The sequence below is a fragment of the Borostomias antarcticus genome (assembly GCF_949987555.1).
Source record: "Borostomias antarcticus genome assembly, chromosome: 12".
Classification (NCBI taxonomy): domain Eukaryota; kingdom Metazoa; phylum Chordata; class Actinopteri; order Stomiiformes; family Stomiidae; genus Borostomias; species Borostomias antarcticus.
The window spans coordinates 16,125,307-16,146,216 of record NC_140245.1 but is presented as its reverse complement, the minus strand read 5'-3'; the positions used below and the strand labels follow the sequence as shown (position 1 = coordinate 16,146,216).

Below are 20,910 nucleotides of genomic sequence, written 5' to 3'. Positions count from 1 at the left end.
ATAGTATTAACATGTCTTGATTTCTGTCCCTGGAAGACCTGGTGTTTTGTTTCTCTCATACTATCTGATCCACAGAGAAGTGAGGGCAGCAGGATGTGACATCACACCTAGCCTGTCGGGAGTGTTGTTAACTTTTATCTGTCCGTGGTCCAGCTGTGGCTCCAGCTGTGGCTTTGACGAGGGCTGGGTGAGCTCGTCACTGCGCTGTGCGCAAACCAACACTTATAATCGCACTCTCACACGCATGCATACTTGCACGCACAAAAACTCAAATACACACACACACACCTGCTCTCAAATGCATGCGCGCACACTCAATCATACACACACAACCAAACACCCGTGCTCACACACACACACGTGCACGCACACACACACACGTGCACACACACACACACACTCACACAAACACACATGTGCGCACACACACACACACACACACACATAAGATGTTGTGATTAATTCTAATAACAGGGTTTAGCTTGGACTGTGGGTCAGATGAGATCACAATCACATGGGCAGAGCATCACCTTGTAAGCACCTGAAATCCTAAACTATGCCAGCCTAGGAGCTTCTGTGTGTACAGTGAGTGTGTGTGTGTGTGTGTGTGTGTGTGTGTGTGTGTGTGTGTTGTCTCCTAGGAGTCCCACTAAAGGCACCCGTTCAGCCCTCCATTTAAAGCCCACCGGGTTGCACCATCACCGGGATTCTGATGAATAAACTTAAGCTGAGGTTGATACGAGTCTACCTGCGGGATCTCAACGCATCGTCTGGGTCATTCCGCACCACCGCTCGCATGCCCAAAGAGGGACAAGTAATACTACTCATTGACCCATTGCTGTTGCCGTGTCTGGCACATTAGATTACCTTACCTTGGTCTCAAACTCCTTGTTCTCCGAAATTGGACCCAGGAGTCTTCTCATATAGAACGAGGCATCAGGACCAGTAAGCTAGCTAAGGGAGCCAGAGCCGAGTTCGAAATGGTTCACTCACTCCCTATGTAGTGTTATCCATATAGTTAACTACATAGGGAACAAATAAACTTTTCAGACACTACATGGAACGTCATTGCGACGGATATTCATGGACGCAAGCAAGCAGATGCGCCCAGCATCATGTAAGCAACCCTGCAGGTTGAAATATCAGGTAGTATTCAGTTTCCATGTTCAATTGAATGTTAAATCCCAAATAAATGGTTGAAATTCTAACGATGTGCAAGTGTGGTTTTGTCAACTTTAGTGCTGTCTGCTAATGAAAAGCAAGTTCATTACTGAATAAAAGCAAGCTGTGAAGTTGCACAATAAGACAATCATAGCCAGTTAGCTCACAAGGAGCTGTCAGTGCCTAAAGCAGTTAGCTAACATTATAACAATGATTATACCATGGCCTGGGTTAATACACTTTTCTGATTGGCCAGCAGACTTGCGTTAAAACCGTGTATAGGCACATGTAGTTCGGCTGAAGTTTAATTACCGATCTAAATTAATGCGCCGGCTTTGACAGCAACCCAAATGAGCTAATCCCATAGCCTGCTGTACCATTGCTAGCTAGCCATGAACGAAGTGTTGGATACTGCATATTTGCTGTGCAACGCATCCATTGTCCAGTTGTCAAATCTATTTGCCAACAAACTCTTTATGATAGCCAGACACCTCACTGTCCCCAAATCAAAAACTGTTCACTTCATGTTATAACGTTAGCCTATCACTGTCAGTTGATAACACTGACAGTGATATACAGTACCACGACATGAAATCAATACTTTTGGAGTTGAGGACAATCAGGTGTCTGGCTATCATACATCGTTTGTTGGCAACTAGGTTTGATAGCTGGATGATTTATATGTTGCACAGCAAATATGCAGTAGCCTACACTTCGCTCATTGCTATCTAGCAATATTAGGTAGCTACAGTCATAGATATATGGTTACAGTAGGCTATGGAATTAGCTAGTTTGGGTTGCTAGGCTCATTGTTTGGTTGCTAGATCGTATCGTATCGTATTAGCAGTGAGGGACTATAATAGTATAGAATATAATAGACTATAATAATATATATTTTGCGGAGGCAACTATACAAAAAAGCTTTAAAAATTCTGGACAGAAAACCTTTTACTTATGAACACAATCCAACAGCTAATTCCTCCAATGTTAGCTAAGCAAGCAAATTCAGGTTGTAAAATAATGCTATCATGTTATAAACTGGGACCATCTCATTCATGACGGCGACAGGCAGTAAGTAGCTTGACACAGACTGAATCAGATAGCGCCCCCCCCCCCCCCCATTATTGACCACTGCATGTTAGGCTATTTCAGTAGGCTATGCCTATTTCTTGTAAGATTGCACATGCATGTGTGGACACTGTATTCTGTAAAATACGTGAGGAGGAAGGGGGTGAGGAGGGTAGGGGGGAGGGAGGGAAGGGGGTTAGAGGGTAGGGGGGAGGGAGGGAAGGTGAGGAGGAAGGGGGTTAGAGGGTAGGAGGGGAGGGAGGGAAGGGGGTTAGAGGGTAGGGGGGAAGGGAGGGAACGTGAGGAATGAGAGGAACAAATCCCCTTCTCTCATCTCTCTTTTGCAATGGAGATTTTCTGAAACATGGCATCTTTCCTCTCCTGTGTTGAGTCGGTAAATTTGTATGCTTCACGACTGGCTGGGTTCAGAGAGAGCATCCTATCCCATCTCCTGTCTGTCTTTGTGTGTGTGCTTGTGTGTGTGTGCTCATGTGTGTGTGTGTGTGTATGTGTGTGTGTGTGTGTGTGTGTGTGTGTGTGTGTGTGCGTGCGTGAGACTGGAAACATTTGTTCTTGAGATTGCCAAAGTCTGTGCATCTATCCGTTATTATTTGTGTTCAGTGAACACAAATAAAGATATTAAAATGTGATGGGAAGGAGCAGATGGAGAAGATGAGAATGTGTACAGTGTGTGAGTGAAAAGACTCTGTTGTGAGCAGAGTAGACCTACTCCATTCTGGATAACTGAACATCATTTCATCTGGAAACACACCAGGCCCTGAACCTACCCAGCTAGCATCTGAGGGAAGCAGTGCTGGTCCAGGATCAGGTCCCAGCCTCTCCTTAGTATTCTATCCTACTTGTACAGCTGATCCTAGATCAGCACTCCTGCTCTGAGATGTTGGACAACTACAGCGTTATGGAACCAGATCCTCTTCTCTCTCCGCCTCCTCTCCACTAGACTTGTAACGGTATGAACATTTCATATCACGATAATAGTGACCAAAATTATCACAGTTACCAGTATTATCACAGTATTGTTAAAATGTGCTGAAAATGTTCAATAACTACTGATACACTCACTGAAATTGTTTCAAGTTTTATATTGAAAACGAATAAAATAAAATCAGCAGCACTATGCATTTTTTATTTGCATAAGCAAGTTAGCAACAGACTGTTGCTAATTTGTGTTGATGTTGGACAGAATTTACAATACGTTTTTCCAAGCACAGCAATCAAACATGGTTTTAATGACAATTTTATCACAACATAATTTAATGGGATTTTATGGAGGTTTATCATTATAGCGGTCATCCCTCCATCACTCCTCTGTCTCCCCTCACTCCCTTTTCTCCTCACCTCCTCCTCCTCCTCCTCGCCTGCTATCCCTCCATCTCTCCCCTCCTCCTCCTTGTCTATCCCTCCATCTCTCCCCTCCTCCTCGCCTGCTATCCCTCCATCTCTCCCCTCCTCCTCGTCTGCTATCCCTCCATCTCTCCCCTCCTCCTCGTCTATCCCTCCATCTCTCCCCTCCTCTTCGCCTGCTATCCCTCCATCTCTCCCCTCCTCCTCGTCTGCTATCCCTCCATCTCTCCCCTCCTCCTCGTCTATCCCTCCATCTCTCCCCTCCTCCTCGTCTGCTATCCCTCCATCTTTCCCCTCCTCCTCGTCTGCTATCCCTCCACCTCTCCCCTCCTCCTCGTCTGCTATCCCTCCATCTCTCCCCTCCTCCTCGCCTGTAATCCCTCTATCTCTCCCCTCCTCTTTTCCCCTCCCTCCATCTCTAGTTCTCCTCTCTTCCCTTTCCTCTCCTCCTCTCATCCCTCTCTCTCCATCTCTGCATGACTGAAGAGCTGTTAATGGTTGGTTTGTTTGTTTGTTTGTTTGATCTATGGCTAGAGGGCCCATGCTGCGCTGTGTGTGTGTGTGTGTGTGTGTGTGTGCGTACGCACGCACGCACGCACGCGTGTTCCCATTTCCTTCTAGCTCCGACTAGCTCTCATTAAGAACAAACGTCTGGTAAAACACACACCCAGGCCTATTAACTCCAGCCTCTATACCCCTCTGGCTAGCAAAACACGGATTACCTAGTCTCTTTCTCTCACATACACGCACGTGTGTGTGTGTGTGTGTGTGGCCTTATGTCGTACAGCTGTTTCAACAGCCCCAGCATCAGTCTGGGACAGGCATTGCAGAGCCGTGTTAAATCAATAGAAATGCCTCACCTTCACCCCTACCAATCAGAAACAGGGATTCGCCGCAGGCCAGGTTAGGACACACATTCCTTAATTCCTTATTGATCGCTCGCATGCCTGTTCTGTCCTTGTCCTTGCATGTACTGACCGAGGCCATTCTGGTGGGGAGCTGAATATATTTTTGAAGTATTGAATAAACAATCACGATAGCACCTGGTTCATCCAAACACCTGCCAAGTATTTTTGAAAGTGCCTGCCCTTTTCCAAACAGTTTCCAACGGAGAGTTCCCAGCCGATTATGCGAAGCATCAGGTGAACTTCCTGAGGTTCTGAGATGATCTTCCCCTGCCATCTGGATCGAGCGCACTTGTGTTTTATTTGAGACATAACTCCGGCCCAGCTTGGCTCCAGTACAATCCAGAAGCACCACAAATGAGTGAGTAGAAATAAGCTTGCTTTCCTGTGGCGACCTTAAGAGATTCATTGTATCCTTAAAAGAGATAATAAACCCTACAATCCAACATGGAGAGAGATTTCTCTCTGCCCACAATCTACAAAGTGTTCATGAAATCCTGTTTCATGTGCTTCCCTGGTTAATAGGCAATAATATCTTGTCTCCAATGCTGAAGGCCTTGGTGACAAGGGAATGAACACGTATTTTGTCTGGGAGAGATGACTTCAAAAGCGAGTCCTGCAAATGATATACAGTATTCTGTGTTGCTGTGTTTTCCCCTAACCCCTGTACAAGGCTATGCCGATGACATGCAGTTGGCATCTCGGGAAAAGAGTGTCATCAAGCACATGGCAAGGCAAGTTTATTTTGTACAGCACTGACATTTCAGCAACAAGGCAAATCAAAGTGCTCTACATGAGACATTAAAAGCATCAAGACAAAGTGCAAGAAACATAGAAACTATAAAAGGTCATATAAAATGAAATGCAAGAACAAACACATTATAAAAGGGCATTTAAAACAAAATGCAGGAAAAATAAAATACAATAATTAAAGTTACAGTGCAGTGTACGAATGAATAATTATATGATTTAATAAAAAGCAGCGACAAAAAGAAAGAGTCTTGCCAGACGACCTGAGAGGTCTGGATGGTTCAAAACGTAGCAGCAGATCAGAAATATATTTCGGCCCTAAACCATACAGTGTTTCATAAACCAACAGCAGTATTTTTAAGTCAATTCTTTGACAGACAGGAAACCAGTGTAAAGACCTCAGAACTGGAGTGATGTGATCCACTTTCTTAGTGAGGACTCAAGCAGCAGCGTTGTGAATCAGCTGCAGTTGTCTGATCAATCTTTTAGAGAGACCTGTAAACACACCGTTACAGTAGTCGAGTCTACTGAAGATAAACGCATGGACAGGTTTTTCCAAATCCTGCTGAGACTTAAATCCTTTAATCCTTGATATATTCTTCAGGGGATAGTAAGCTGACTTTGTAATTGTCTTCATGCAACTGTTGAAATTCAGGTCTGAGTCAATGACTACACCAAGATTTCTGGCTTTGTTTGTGGTTTTTAGCATTATCGCTTGTAGCTGAAAGCTGACTTAATCGTTCTTCTTTGGCTTCAAAGACAATTACTTTAGTTTTATCTTTGTTTAGTTGAAGAAAGTTCTGGCACATTCAATCGTTGATTTGTTCAATGCACTTACTCAGCACTTGTATGGGATTATGTCCCCTGGTGATATAAATTTGTGTCGTCTGCATAGCTATGGTAACATATTTTGTTGTTGGAGCATGTAAATGTTGAACAGAAGAGGCCTCAGAAAGGAGCGTTCGGGAACTCCACAGGTCATTTTTATCCGCTCAGATTAATAATTGCCTATAGAAACAAAGTAGTCCCTGTCCTTCAAGTAGGATTCAAACCAGTCTAGCACTGTTCCAGAAATTCCCAGCCAGTTTTCCAGTCGACCTAATATGTTGTGGTCAACCATGTAGAATGCTGCGCTGAGATCCAGTAATACTAAGACTGAAATTTTGCCATTGTCTCTGTTTAAATGGATGTCATTGAAGACCTTAACAAGAGCAGTCTCGGTGTTGTAGTGTGGTTGAAATCCTAACTGGAAAACATCAAAACAATTATGTAGTGCCAGGAAGTTGTGCGGCTGTTAAAAAAAATGCTTTTTCAATGATTTCACTTAAAATGGGAGGTTTGATTTAATTGTTCATTTGTGAGGTGTCTTATAAAGATTATTCTTTTTTAAGAGTGGCTTGACGACTGCAGTTTTCAGGGTTTGTGGGAACAAACCTGAAAGAAGAGATGTGTTTACAATTTGTAGTAAATCAGAGGCCATGCAGTTAAATACATTTTTGAAAAATCCTGTAGGCAGAATAGCAAGGCAACAGGAAGAGGATTTCAGATATTGTATAATGTCAGGGCTTGACATAAGCACTGGCCCGGTGCCATCTTGAACACGGGCCAGTAAATAACACTTTTCATTGGCCCGCTCGGGCCAGTGCAAATATAACTTTGCGATCATATATCTAGATATTGATTTTTGAGAGATTTGCAACTACGAATCATTTTCGGAGAATAGGCAAGCACCACGGCTGCAGTCACATTTCACAAACAAGGTAGAGAGCACGGAGATGCAATTATCACGAGTGAGTTCAGCCCCAACAAAACGTTTATGTTTTGCTATGTTTTCCAGGTTGAACGACACGCTTTCTCTGTGACACAATCAGCAGTGTTCCAACACACCATTTTGCTACATTTTGTCAGGGCTGAAGTTCAACTCACCCCAGCAGTAAGCTTTGCGTGACAAAAAAAACAACAACCTTCAAGTCTTTACTCTGATTGGCCGTGATAACGCACGAGTGCGAGAACTTGAATGTGAAGACAAGCCAGCCGAATACCTTGCACTGTACATAGCCACTAATAAAATGTTTCTTTAGGCACTTGCTGCTGGCCAAAAACTGGCAAACTAGGCTAGGTGCAGCCTGGCTTATGTGCGTGGCTGGCTGGACACATCCGTTCCAATGCTAATCCAGCACAAAAAGAGCGGGATAGCCAGTTAGCTCATGGGCTCACAACAACTAGCAGCAGCTTCCATAACATTAATAAGCGGTCAGTGGCTAAAGCAGTTACACTGATGATTCCTGTAATGTTAGCTATTTTGCTGCAATTGGTTCAACTTCTGTTTCTGGACAAAAGTCATTACCTGTTGTATGCACTTCACTTTAGGTGGTGAAGTAAGTAGACGGTAATCTCTGAGAATGTTCAGCGTGGGAGTCCAATGCTCTGACCACTACTCTACTTGTGGAATTTAGATAAGGGATAAAGGATGTGAAAGGATGAACGTGTGGAGGTTTGGGGTATAGTCCCATGAAGTCATCCGCACTGGGTCTTGAATCCTCTCAGGCGATTGCCCGTAAGGGGGGGGGGGGTGGGGGGGTGAAGACTTTTCCTCCTGGCTCGGGTGTCTCCCATAATCAAAACTTTGTTGAGGCGCGAGCCGAGGCAACTCTTCTTCAAGATTTCTGCCATGTTTTGTTGTCTTCCTCCTGTCTTGGTGCCTCTTGTCCTTGGCAGAGGGAACAGATGGATGACGCAGGAAGTAGAGCAGGTTGGAGGTATACAGTTTTACTCCTTGTTAAGTTCTCAAGGAAGTGCACTCAATGGATGGTACATGCAGTTGAAAGCCATGTGTTCAGTGCCAACAGTCTGCTGAATCTCTCATCCCCTCTTCTGACTGGTGGTAGAGGGCCACTGATAAATACATCAGCTTTCAGAGAACTGTGTTCAACAGATCTTGTTTAAGATCTGAAATAAAATCTTGTTTAAGAACTTCAGATGGCTGTTTCACAACATAATTTGTAACTACGTGCACTATGATGTTTTTCACAGTTGGATGTGTAGCCCCGATATGCATTCTATCATGTCAGAGACCATATCCTTGGGAAAGCAGAGTATTTGGATGTTTTTACTGCACATGCTTCTTACATCTTTTACATTTAAGTCACCCACAATTAGAGTTTGAGGCCGAGTCGTTAGCTTTCCCTGTAGCCTTTTACTTTCTGATTTACTCTGCCCTGCTGTGTGAAGATGAGATGTGGTCCAGGTCATCAGACGGAGATGCAGGGTCCTGCAACAGTGGGGCAAATTTGTTCTCAAGTTGTACACTTGGTTGTAGGGGAAGTTTATTACTGGCTCTCCCTTTTGCAGCTGTCCACGGCTGTGTCCTACTAAGGACAGGGGTTGAAGAGGCACTCTTCCTGGATGATAATGCAGGCCAGCCAGTCTCATCACAAATCTCCGGGCGCTGGGCTCTGCCTGTTACCCATCCTCCCATTTCCCTGGGAAATGATTTACTCTTAGGTTTTGCACCAAGAGAGTTCCAGGGAGGACTACCACTTGTAGATTTATTAACCGGTACACAGCTCTCCTGTTTCTTGGTTGTCTTGTTGGTGCTTATTAGCCGTGTATTAGCATGCTCTTGTCCATTGTTTTGAATCCATGGTAAGGTGGTGTTATTCCCAGTTAGTCCATTGACTTCCACGCTCACTTCTAACTGCTTCATTTTGGTTTCCAGCACTGTAATCTTCTGCAGAAGTTTGTGGAAGTCCTCTGTGGAGAAGAAGGGCATCTTGCTGCTGCACTCAGGTTATTGTGAGGAGATAAAATGTTGAAATATGGCAACAGCCAACTATATCTACAAAAAAAATACAGTCCCAGTGATTTATAACTATCCAGGAGTATAAGTATCCTGCTCATAGTTTCTTACAGAAGAAAAGCAAGAATATCAGCAGAAAAATGCAAGCTATGCTCTCTAGAAGAGACTCATTTCTGGACTGGTCCGGTCTACAGGTAAAACACTCCAAACGTGCTGCTGTTCTCTACCAGAGACGAAGGGGGGGAAATGCTGGTATCTAAAGCTGACAAAAGACCTGAGTTTACCATTACCTCAGAACCCATCCAATCATAGGATGGACATGCTCTGCTGGGTTTGGAGGCTAATAAACCAGATTTTGCTGTTGATGAGGACAGTAGAGACGTCACCATTTTAGAAGTAGGATGTACGTTCGATCACAGTCTAGAAGAGGCATTCCTTACCAAGGTTTTAAAGTACCAACTGTTCAAAGATGCTATTATACAGCTTGGGTAAAAAAGTAAACTGCTGGTGTTTATATTTGAAAGCCTAGGTAATGTCCACAGACTTTGTTGTGAGGGGCTTGCAGATGGCAGGAAGGCCCAAGAAAAAAGCTAAGGCACTGGCAAGATTCAGTTCTATCCATGTCTGCCATGTATGGAGGAGATGCTGCTCCCTGTATCCGTAGACTGAGATTGAAAACGTATGTTGTTGTTTTCCTTAAACGTATGTTGCTGTTTTCCTTAAGCTTGTGTTGAAGGATTTCTTGTCAAATGTGAACACAAATTAAGATATTAAAATGGACAGGCGGATCAATGCCTTTGGGACAATGCAATGGTGCTAAATGCTGAGGCCACCTGCAGGACTACAGAACAGAACCAGCTATAACACCCTGCAGAACTACAGAACCAGCTATAACACTCTGCAGAACTACAGAACCAGCTATAACACCCTGCAGGACTACAGAACCAGCTATAACCTCCTGCAGGACTACAGAACCAGGTAGAACCACCTGCAGGACTACAGAACCAGCTATAACCATCTGCAGGACTACAGAACAGAACCAGCTATAACACTCTGCAGAACTACAGAACCAGCTATAAAACCCTGCAGAACTACAGAACCAGCTATAACACCCTGCAAGACTACATAACCAGCTATAACACCCTGCAGGACTACAGAACCAGCTATAACACCCTGCAGAACTACAGAACCAGCTATAACACCCTGCAGGACTACAGAACCAGCTATAACCACCTGCAGGACTACAGAACCAGGTAGAACCACCTGCAGGACTACAGGACCAGCTATAACCACCTGCAGAACTACAGGACCAGCTATAACCACCTGCAGGACTACAGAACCAGCTATAACCACCTGCAGGACTACAGAACCAGCTATAACACCCTGCAGAGCTACAGGACCAGCTATAACCACCTGCAGGACTACAGAACCAGCTATAACACCCTGCAGAACTACAGAACCAGCTATAACCACCTGCAGAACTACAGAACCAGCTATAACACCCTGCAGAACTACAGAACCAGCTATAACACCCTGCTGGACTACAGAACCAGCTATAACCACCTGCAGAACCACAGAACCAGCTATAACACCCTGCAGAACTACAGAACCAGCTATAACCACCTGCAGAACCACAGAACCAGCTATAACACCCTGCAGAACTACAGAACCAGCTATAACCACCTGCAGTTCTACAGAACCAGCTATAACACCCTGCAGAACTACAGAACCAGCTATAACACCCTGCAGTACTACAGAACAGAGCCAGCTATAACACCCTGCAGAACTACAGAACAGAACCAACTATAACACCCTGCAGAACTACAGAACCAGCTATAACCACCTGCAGAACTACAGAACAGAACCAACTATAACACCCTGCAGAACTACAGAACCAGCTAAAACCACCTGCAGGATTACAGAACCAGGTAGAACACCCTGCAGGACTACAGATCCAGCTATAACACCCTGCAGAACTACAGAACCAGCTATAACACCCTGCAGGACTACAGAACCAGCTATAACCACCTGCAGGACTACAGAACCAGGTAGAACCACCTGCAGGACTACAGGACCAGCTATAACCACCTGCAGAACTACAGGACCAGCTATAACCACCTGCAGGACTACAGAACCAGCTATAACCACCTGCAGGACTACAGAACCAGCTATAACACCCTGCAGAGCTACAGGACCAGCTATAACCACCTGCAGGACTACAGAACCAACTATAACACCCTGCAGAACTACAGAACCAGCTATAACCACCTGCAGAACTACAGAACCAGCTATAACACCCTGCAGAACTACAGAACCAGCTATAACACCCTGCTGGACTACAGAACCAGCTATAACACCCTGCAGAACTACAGAACCAGCTATAACCACCTGCAGAACCACAGAACCAGCTATAACCACCTGCAGAACCACAGAACCAGCTATAACACTCTGCAGAACTACAGAACCAGCTATAACCACCTGCAGTTCTACAGAACCAGCTATAACACCCTGCAGAACTACAGAACCAGCTATAACACCCTGCAGAACTACAGAACCAGCTATAACACCCTGCAGGACTACAGAACAGAGCCAGCTATAACACCCTGCAGAACTACAGAACAGAACCAACTATAACACCATGCAGAACTACAGAACCAGCTATAACCACCTGCAGAACTACAGAACAGAACCAGCTATAACACCCTGCCGAACTACAGAACCAGCTAAAACCACCTGCAGGACTACAGAACCAGGTAGAACCACCTGCAGGACTACAGAACCAGCTATAACACCCTGCAGAACTACAGAACCAGAACTACAGAACCAGCTATAACACCCTGCAGGACTACAGAACCAGGTAGAACCACCTGCAGGACTACAGAACCAGGTAAAACCACCTGCAGGACTTCAGAACCAGGTAGAACCACCTACAGGACTACAGAACCAGGTAGAACCACCTGCAGGACTACAGAACCAGGTAGAACCACCTGCAGGACTACAGAACAGAGCCAGCTATAACCACTAGCAGGACTGCCAAGCTATAACCATCTGACTACAGAGCTATAACCACCTGACTACAGAGCTATAACCACCTGCATAACTACAGAGCAGAACCAGCTATAACCACCTGCAGAACTACAGAACCAGCTGAACAACCCAGTGGCGTTTTTGCAGCCGACAGCGAAGGGGGGGCAGCCGCAAGGCGAAAAACAATGCTGTGTAACCATGGCCTTCCAGAACAAAGCAGCCCTGGTACAGCAAACCCTCCTCTGCTGATAGCCAGGTAGGGCAGCACGCACGGAGCAGATCAGAGCCATCTGTCAGTCATCCTGCTCCATCCCATCCTCCACTCCTCCTCCTCATCCACCCCCTTCATCCTCATCCCCCAATTCTCCTCCTCCACCTCCTATCCCTGCCAGCAATCTCATCACTCAACCCACAAGAACTTGGCTGTGTCGTCTTACAGCAAATCTGTCCCAATCACACACGCACACAAACGCACACGTGCACATGCCCACGAACGCGCACACACGCGCACACACACACGGTAGAGCTCTCAGAGCAAAACTTAATTGAATATTGGACCTGCCAACATCAAGTGAGAAGGCTCTTATTAGGAAGGCCAGACTTGTTGCAAAATATGGCTGTGTGGGTTGAGCTGCTGGGGGAAGATTTGTGAAGCATTTCTGCAGCCTTCGTCCTGTCTTGGTAGAGTTCCAGGATAGTATATCCTCTCTCTTCAACACCAAGACAAGGCTGTAAATTTAAACGAGATCTAGGCCTATCTGAAGAGTCTCTCCCTCCTCTGACTATTAAATGACTAAAACAAAAATGTAAGTGAAAATATTGGTTATCAGCAACATATTAACATTGATGCATACCTAGTTAAATTAATATTTCAAATAATTTCAATTAGTAGCAATAATCTGTGTTTGATAGATTTTATCTTGCAAAATGTGACCTATGGACAAAAGGTGACCTATGGACACCTATCTGACACTTCAGGCAGAGTTAGGCAGATTGTTTGATAGTTAGATTCTAGCCTATATCTCAAATAGAATTTCACCCCGGTCTGCTAGTCAGTAGGCCTGCTGTCTTTGCAAATGGCCACCACATGATAAGCAGGGAGTGAGAAATAGACTGGGCAGCAGCACAGACCAGCACTGCCACCAAGCGTTCAGATTACAGCATGGCATCGTGCCTCAATGCTACTCGTGGTTAAAAAAAATGATATATTAATAGTATAAATACATAAATAATCATTACAATAATCATAACACCAATAACAATACTACTACTAATAATAATAATTATTATTATTATTATTATAATAACTTGAAATGAATAAACATTTCTAAGATAGCCTACAGGCTGTTTGTCTTACTTTGAGAAACAGTTGTGGCAGACGTTTTTAGCGGACTTCTTTGACACGCAGGACGCGAGCGGTTCCGCGGTGCAGATGAGCTCTCCTGCTTTTATCTTCTGTCTGGCTCGCAAACCGTTCCCTTTCCCCGGACTCACAAAACGTTCGATTTTGACCGACATATCTTTACTATCTCACGCCAGCCCAGTGCTAGGCTCCTTCACACCACGACATACAGAAGGTTCCACACACGTGAAACCAAACCGCGGGCGAAACTGTGTTGACATCCGCATACATGCGTCATGACGGAGAACGCTACGCACAACAATACTGGTCGTGATTGGGCGGCTCTCTCGCGGGGCGGGGATTCAGCAGAGGCGCCAGAGATCCCAACAGGGGATATCCCAAACCAGCCCCTACCCACTTCCACTCATGGGTGTATTAAAGGAGTAGTAAAGGGAAAATGCATATTTAGCCCTGTTTTAAGGTTACTTATGATCATATACAATGGTTCAGATCAAAACGTTGACAAAACTAGCACTTTTGAGAAAGTCTGATAATTGCTCTACCACCGTTTAGGTCATAGTACAATGGATGTGGGTGGGCACCGTGAAAAATCATTCAAAAACATGTTAAACTCTCGATTTCAAAGACAAGGAGCTCACCGAGGGGGTAAACAACAACTGTCCGTTGGTGTTCTGACATCAAATTCGCCGCAAAGTATAAATCCTGTAGGGTTTTATTGATCATTTTATGAAATCCATTGACTTGTATTGAAGCGACCGTTGTAGATGTGTAGATCAATCCGCAGAGGGGATTCAGGAAGCGGAACTACTTACGGTAGCTATTGTTATTGTTTATGTTGCTAGGCTACCTAGTTTGCGGAAGTTTACACACGTATGTGCTGCGCCTAAATAGTTCTATGCTAAATATTTTAAAAAGCCTTTCCAGATTAACTAGAATCTTACTTTATGACGAATTATATGTCAGAACACTAACTAACACCTCAGTGAGTTTCTTGTCTTTGAAATTGAGTGTTTAACATGAATGATTTTTCACGGTGCCCATCCACATCCATTGTATGACCAAAACGGTGGTAGAGCAATTATCAGACTTTATCAAAAGTGCTAGTTTTGTCAACATTTTGATCTGAACCATTGTATATGATCATAAGTAACCTTAAAACAGGGCTAAACATGCATTTCCCTTTAGTACTCCTTTAAGTTTCCCTTGCGGTAGACTATGTTGCAGAGAAATGTCAACCTGATAGTCTCTGTTGTATTGGCAGGGTAACTGTAGCAAAACAAATGGGCCCATTTCCTACCTTGAAAACCATAGTATCAGGTCAGTCAAAAATGTATTGTGGAAATCCTGTGTGGTTTCTAATCCAAAGAATGTCCCATGACTGACCATCCCCGTGTTCTGCAGTTTATGATTGGGTGGACAAAAAGCACGATTGGAAACAATTTCTTCCTTCATTAAGAAAGAAGACTGAAGCAGTGTTACAAGCTGACTTAGGTTGCCACATATCACTTGTGTATTGTTTGTGTGTGTGTGTGTGTGTGTGTGTGTGTGTGTGTGTGTGTGTGTGTGTGTGTGTGTGTGTGTGTGTGTGTGTGTGAGAGAGAGAGAGAAAGAGAGAGAAGGAGAGAGAGTCGAGTGTGAGCTCGGGCGTGCATGCAACACAGTGGCTGATTTAGAAGGCTGAAAGGAGGCCAAATACTTTCACTCAGGACTGCAGCTGAGAGAATGGCCTCTGGTCTGGGCTGAGAGGGAGTGAGAGGCTGTTATCTACGCGAGGAGAACAGGAGAGGGAGAGAGCACCTCAGGTAAGACCCTGCTCCTCTAACTCACCTTGAAGAGATGGCAGACATGGCTCTCTGGTTAATGCTGTTATGGACTGGATCTCATTTTTCCCTCACTGAGTATGTTCTTTTGTTGATGCTGGTTATGGTATTGGTACAGTACCTATAGGTACTGTATCTATGTACAATACGTATGTTAAACAACAGCAGGAGTGTGTAACCCTGTATGACCACCCGTGTTGTAAAAATATGGTCCTACCAGTTGTGTAATCCACCAAGTCACTTGCAACTCAACACAACTTGTTTGTTTACAGCAGGATCAGTGAGATTGTTGTTGTTTGGTGCTGGTTGCTTGGAAGCAGGTGTTTATTAAAGAGGGTCTTTGTGTGAAGGAGCAGTGGACGAACAAAGTACACACACACATACATGTGAGTAGGTCTCAACAAACTACATCGTATAAATACAGGACAGATACAAACACAAACACACCCATCCTAACCCTGAGGAATGAGAACAAAAACATGGATGTCCATTAGCTGTTCAACTTCCCTTATCTGTACGTATGTTATTTGCACAAGCCCTTTTAAACACACTGAACCTTTTATTCCCACAGAGCAACCACACTTCATCTTATTCCTCCCTTCTTCTCTGCACTCCTCCTCCTCCCTCCTTTCTATCCTCCTCCACCTCCTTCCTTTCTCTCCTCCTCAAAACTTTCTCTCCTCCTCCTCCCTCCTTTCTCTCCTCCTCTTCCTCCTCCCTCCTTTCTCTTCTCCTCCTCCTTCCTTTCTCTCCTCCTCCTCCCTCCTTTCTCTCCTCCTCCTCCTCCCTCCTTTCTCTCCTCCTCCCTCCTTTCTCTCCTCCTCCTCCTCCTCCTCATCACTCCTTTCTCTCCTCCTCCCTCCTTTCTTTCCCTATTCCTTCCTAATTTCCCACTATGGCTCATGTCACCCTCTCCTGCCCCACAGCCCATTCCCTACCCCCCCTGGCTCTGCTCACCCCCTGCCTCCCCCTCCCCTCCCACCCCCCCACAGTGCGGGACTATGAGGTCCCCCCCCTGTTCCGGGAGCCCTTCATCCTGTCAGGCTACCGTCCCGTAGGTCTGCCCTGGCGCTGCTACCTCCGCAGCCTGCTCCAGCTGCACAACCAGACCCTCAGCGTGTGGAGCCACCTGCTGGCCGGGGTGTGCGTGGCGCTGAGGTTTGGGGTGTTTGCAGTGAACCGCGGAGGGGTACTGTGAACAGATTTATGCTGTTATTTGAGTGCGAGTGTGTGTATATGTTTCTTGATGGGGTCCTGCCATCTATGACCTACCCGTGTGTGTGTGTGTGTGTGTGTGTGTGTGTGTGTGTGTGTGTGTGTATGTGTGTGTGTGCGCGTGCTGTCTAGGGCTTGCTGGGTGTGCGACTGAGTGGGCCAGCGGAGGGTCTGGGTCTGAGTGTGGACCTGTCCTCTCTCCCCCTGGTCCTCTATGGCCTCTCGTCTCTGACCTACCTCTCCTGCAGCGTCGCCGCTCATCTGCTCCACCCCCACTCCGACTCCGCCCACCTCTCTTTCCACTTCCTGGATTGTGCAGGATTTGCTGTCTCCCAGTATGGGGTTGCCATGGCGCTCTACTTCTATAGCTCCGCCCCCGCCTGGAGAACCAGTGGAGTAGGAGAGGTGGGGCACATTGTTTTCTGAATTTGGGGCCCATTGTTCTGGTGCAGAGCACTGGGTTCTCCTGTATTCCTTGTTTTCTCATTGTTTGTTTTCCTCTCTTCTCCTCCCCCTGTCCTCCCCTCTACTGCTATCCTCTCCTCTCTTCTCCCTTCCTTCTCTCCTCTCTTCTCCTCCCCCTGTCCTCCCCTCTACTGCTATCCTCTCCTCTCTTCTCCTCCCCCTGTCCTCCCCTCTACTGCTATCCTCTACTCTCTTCTCCCTTCCTCCTCTCCTCTCTTCTCCTCCCCCTGTCCTCCCCTCTACTGCTATCCTCTCCTCTCCCTTCCTCCTCTCCTCTCTTCTCCTGTCCCAGGTGTTCCTTCCTATGGCTGCTCTCTTAGCATTGCTGTCTTGTGCTTCCTGCTGCTTTGCCAAACTCCGTTACCTCCGCCCCTACCCTCTCCACAGGAAGCTTTGCCAGGTGGTGCCTATTGGCCTGGCATACCTCCTGGACATCAGTCCTGTTGCCCATCGCCTAGCAACCCAGAGCTGGTGGGACAACACTGCACTGCCCCTCCATTGCCTGCAGGTGGGGCTGTTTCCCTGTTTAAAAAAAAAAAAAAATGTGTAGGACATTGTCATGACACTAGGTAAGCTCTAATGGTTTCAGTTAATACAATTAATACTAACTCTCACCAAATCACCCTCACTCTGCAGAAGCCATACTTGGCGTAAACATATATACTTTTTAAATTTTCTCTTTCACTGTTCTATTACTTGACCTCTGAACCTACTCCCGTTTTCCACCAGGTGGTGCTGTTCCTCCTTGCAGTATTCTTCTTCTCCTGCCCTGTCCCCGAGTGTTGCTTCCCTGGGGACTGCGACATCATCTGCCACAGCCATCAGCTCTTCCACCTGCTGCTATCTCTCTGCACCCTGGCCCAACAGGAAGCTGTGTTTGAGGACTTCCTGTGGCGGCGTGCATCCCTGGTGAGGGAACACGGGGAGTGGCACCTCATGATGGCGGGGCTGTCCTTCCCACTGCTCATACTGGTTAGCTCGCTGACGGCCCTCGCCATGAGAACACAAACTCACACACACCTGAGACTGAGGAGGGACGACTCTTTTTCAAATTAATTGCGAAAACAAAACAAAGGTACTGTAGGATCTAATCAAAACAGTGGAGGAAAACAGAAAAATGCAGTAAAAATGTGAAATAAATAAACCGATTCCTCCCCTCGACAACATGGAGTACTACTGTACACCCAGGTTGTAATTTCACCTCGGGTCTATTCAACATCTATACAACAAAAGCACCAGGTCTCTAAACAATTCTGAGACCAAAGCCCTATTTTTTTCAGACAACCTGATGCTACCATCTAAAACTAAAAACAACTGAACAGCTCCAAAACTGAAGCTATTTTATTTGGCCCCCCACACCAGGTCCATAACTAGCATCACCTTCTCAGGCCAGAACATTCCCCTCTCATCATCAGTTACCAACCTGGGTGTAAGAATGGACCCTTTCTTGACCTTTGAGGCCCACATTAATCATCTGTGCAAGAACTCCTACCACCTCAGGAACATTGCCAAACTCCGTCCCACACTCACGCTGTCAGATGCTGAAGAACGTGTCTGCTCTAGGCTGGACTACTGCAATGCACTTCTCATCGGGATCCCACGCAAGAGCCTCCAGAAGCTTCACTACATTCAGAACAGCGCTGCTAGGATCCTGATCAGCGAAATATGAACACATTACACCTGTCCTTTATTCACCACACTGGCTTCCCGTCTCTGGCTGACTACAAAATCTCCCTACTAACTCCTCAGTACATCCATGGCATCCATGGCAATGCTCCCCCCCCCAACACCCCTCCACCTCAAGGAACTGCTGACCCCCCAAACCTCCTCACAAATCCTTTGCTCTCGAAACAGCAACCCTCCTTCCCTCCCGGACCAAGCTCTGCACCATGAGAGGTCCAGCCTCCCACTCAGCCTCTCCTTGTCTGAGGAATACTCTCCCTGACCACCTGAGAGCACCAGACTGTTGATGCCTTTAGGACTAAAAACTTTCCTTTTTAGCAGAGCCTTCTCTGACTTTTAATTAACTTTAAAATTAAAGTTACAAACATATGTTGTTATGCTTTATTTTACAGTATGCTCTGTTTTTATTATGTTTTGGTCTAGTTTTCTCTCTGTAGCACTTTGAAATTGGCTTCAAATGTAACGTGAATTACAAATACAATTATTAGGTGGGCCAGCTTCTATTTCTTTATTATTACTATTATTATTATCAATGTTTAGGCCCTTAACACTTCCCTGCAAAAATAAGGAACAAAGTTCTGCCCTGAAGTTACTCACCATCTTCCTTTGATGATCCTTGTCCTTCAGCTGCTCCTCCAAGACCAGCAGCTCCTCCTCCGTTTTAGCAGGGTGCAGGTCATCCAGTACTGCTCCCCGATAGCTGTCTGCAGACTCGCCGGACAGTCTCTGCTCCAGCCTCTGCTCCAGTCTCATCATTGTCTGTGCCATCTCCCTCAGACTCTGCATGACGCTGGAGAACTGCTGACACATCATCCTCTGGAAGTCTGGATATTAAACACAGATGTGGCTATAAGTAATTGTACGGTCCCATAATGGATATTCAACTCAAAGTATATCCCTACATGCAGCATGAAGTAGTTCACAAAATTCAGCATTCCAGCATCTGCAGAGCTTGATGGCAACACTGCTGGAGCTGTTGGTCTCACAGGCGATGGCATCAGAGAACTACCTGAAAACCAGAGGATAAAGGGATGAGCAGGAAACTATGGTGCTGGCGGCGTAGTGATTCTGGCAAAAGGGGAAGAATCAACTCGACATGAGACATGTCAGACCCTGACCTGGTCTGGCCGGGGTGCTAATCGCTGATGCATGCTGCTTGTGCCTGGACGTCTGAAGGGCTGAAGGGCCTGGGCTCACAGCACCCTGGCTCAAAGGACCCGGGCGATGAACATCTACTGCCGAGTAGTGAGATGTGAGATGAGCGAATTAGTGAACTGAGTACATGAGTCTTCAGAAAGTCCTGAGTTAACTGTAAGTGTGCAAATATGCATAGACATTTCACCAACACAAACATGCATGGATACCTGCATTGATAACTGGCAGAGCAGGCCTTCCGGCTCTGGCACCTGGCATAGCTGGTCTGGTCTGAGTTCTGCCGACCGGCTGCCTGGGCACTGGAACATATAGTAGAGGTACATTAGCTCAGATTAGTCAACTCAAGTAGTACTCTTTTGGGACTGTTGAATGCACTTTATTATATTACCTTCGTCACTGGAGTCATAGTGCGTGTTGCGCTGTCTCTTCCTTGTGTCTTGGGAGTTAATCCATTGATGACTGCTGCTCAAACACCTTCGCCAAGGCACTGGCTACTTCATAATGCTCTGTGTGTTCCTCAGCAGAGACAGAGGTTGTCATGGCTCCTCTTGATGTGCTTGTGGAGGTAGATCTGGGAGGTATAGGAGAATGGGCACTCAGAGCAGGAGAACACCCAAGTCTTGCACAACTCTAACATCACAGCTAGGAGAGCGAATGAGAGAGACCATTAAAAAGGATTATCTCACCTGTAGTACAAGTTCAAATATAGAGTGATTATACGTCATTGTAAATGAGAGCTTACTCTCAATTGATTCACGAGGTTAAATAAAGATTGAATGAATATGTAGCTAGTGGGGGGTTACAACCACACAACTGTGGAGCGAGAATGAGACACTTGGTTCCCTCCTCTACTGGTGTTCATGGCCATGGCCACACACCTGGAATACTCCAACCCTGATTTAAAGGCATAAAAGTGGGGAACACATTCTTGAGACGGTTCCTAAAACTGGAGGGGAAAAAAACGGGAAAATGATCTTACCTCTCCTCATCACTCACTTCTGCATGGGGCTGAGCTCTACCCTGTCAGCAGTGGCAATACATGGGATAGCGGCTCAGCACACAGGAGAACTGCACAGAGAGGAAGGAGGAGAGAGAAAACCAACAACAAAAAAGGCAAGAAGGGTTAATAACTGA

At 45.9% G+C, this 20,910-nt stretch overlaps 2 protein-coding genes across 2 annotated transcripts in view; one reads left to right on the top strand and one right to left on the bottom strand.

Annotated features, from left to right (window-relative positions):
* Window positions 1-13,616, bottom strand: part of smyd3 (SET and MYND domain containing 3) — a 182,213-nt gene extending 168,597 nt beyond the window's left edge. The window contains exon 1 of the mRNA XM_084447051.1: window positions 13,433-13,616. Coding sequence (XP_084303177.1) covers window positions 13,433-13,593 — 161 coding nt within the window. The 5' untranslated portion in view covers window positions 13,594-13,616. The remainder of the gene's footprint in view (window positions 1-13,432) is intronic.
* Window positions 13,617-16,153: 2,537 nt separating this feature from the next.
* Window positions 16,154-17,994, top strand: LOC311315752 (membrane progestin receptor beta-like; the record flags this gene model as incomplete). The annotated part of the gene is made up of 4 exons (XM_084446452.1): window positions 16,154-16,447; window positions 16,606-16,878; window positions 17,231-17,446; window positions 17,668-17,994. 4 exons carry the CDS (start codon window positions 16,154-16,156, stop codon window positions 17,992-17,994), a joined length of 1,110 nt encoding a protein of 369 aa, XP_084302578.1.
* Window positions 17,995-20,910: the final 2,916 nt, after the last annotated feature.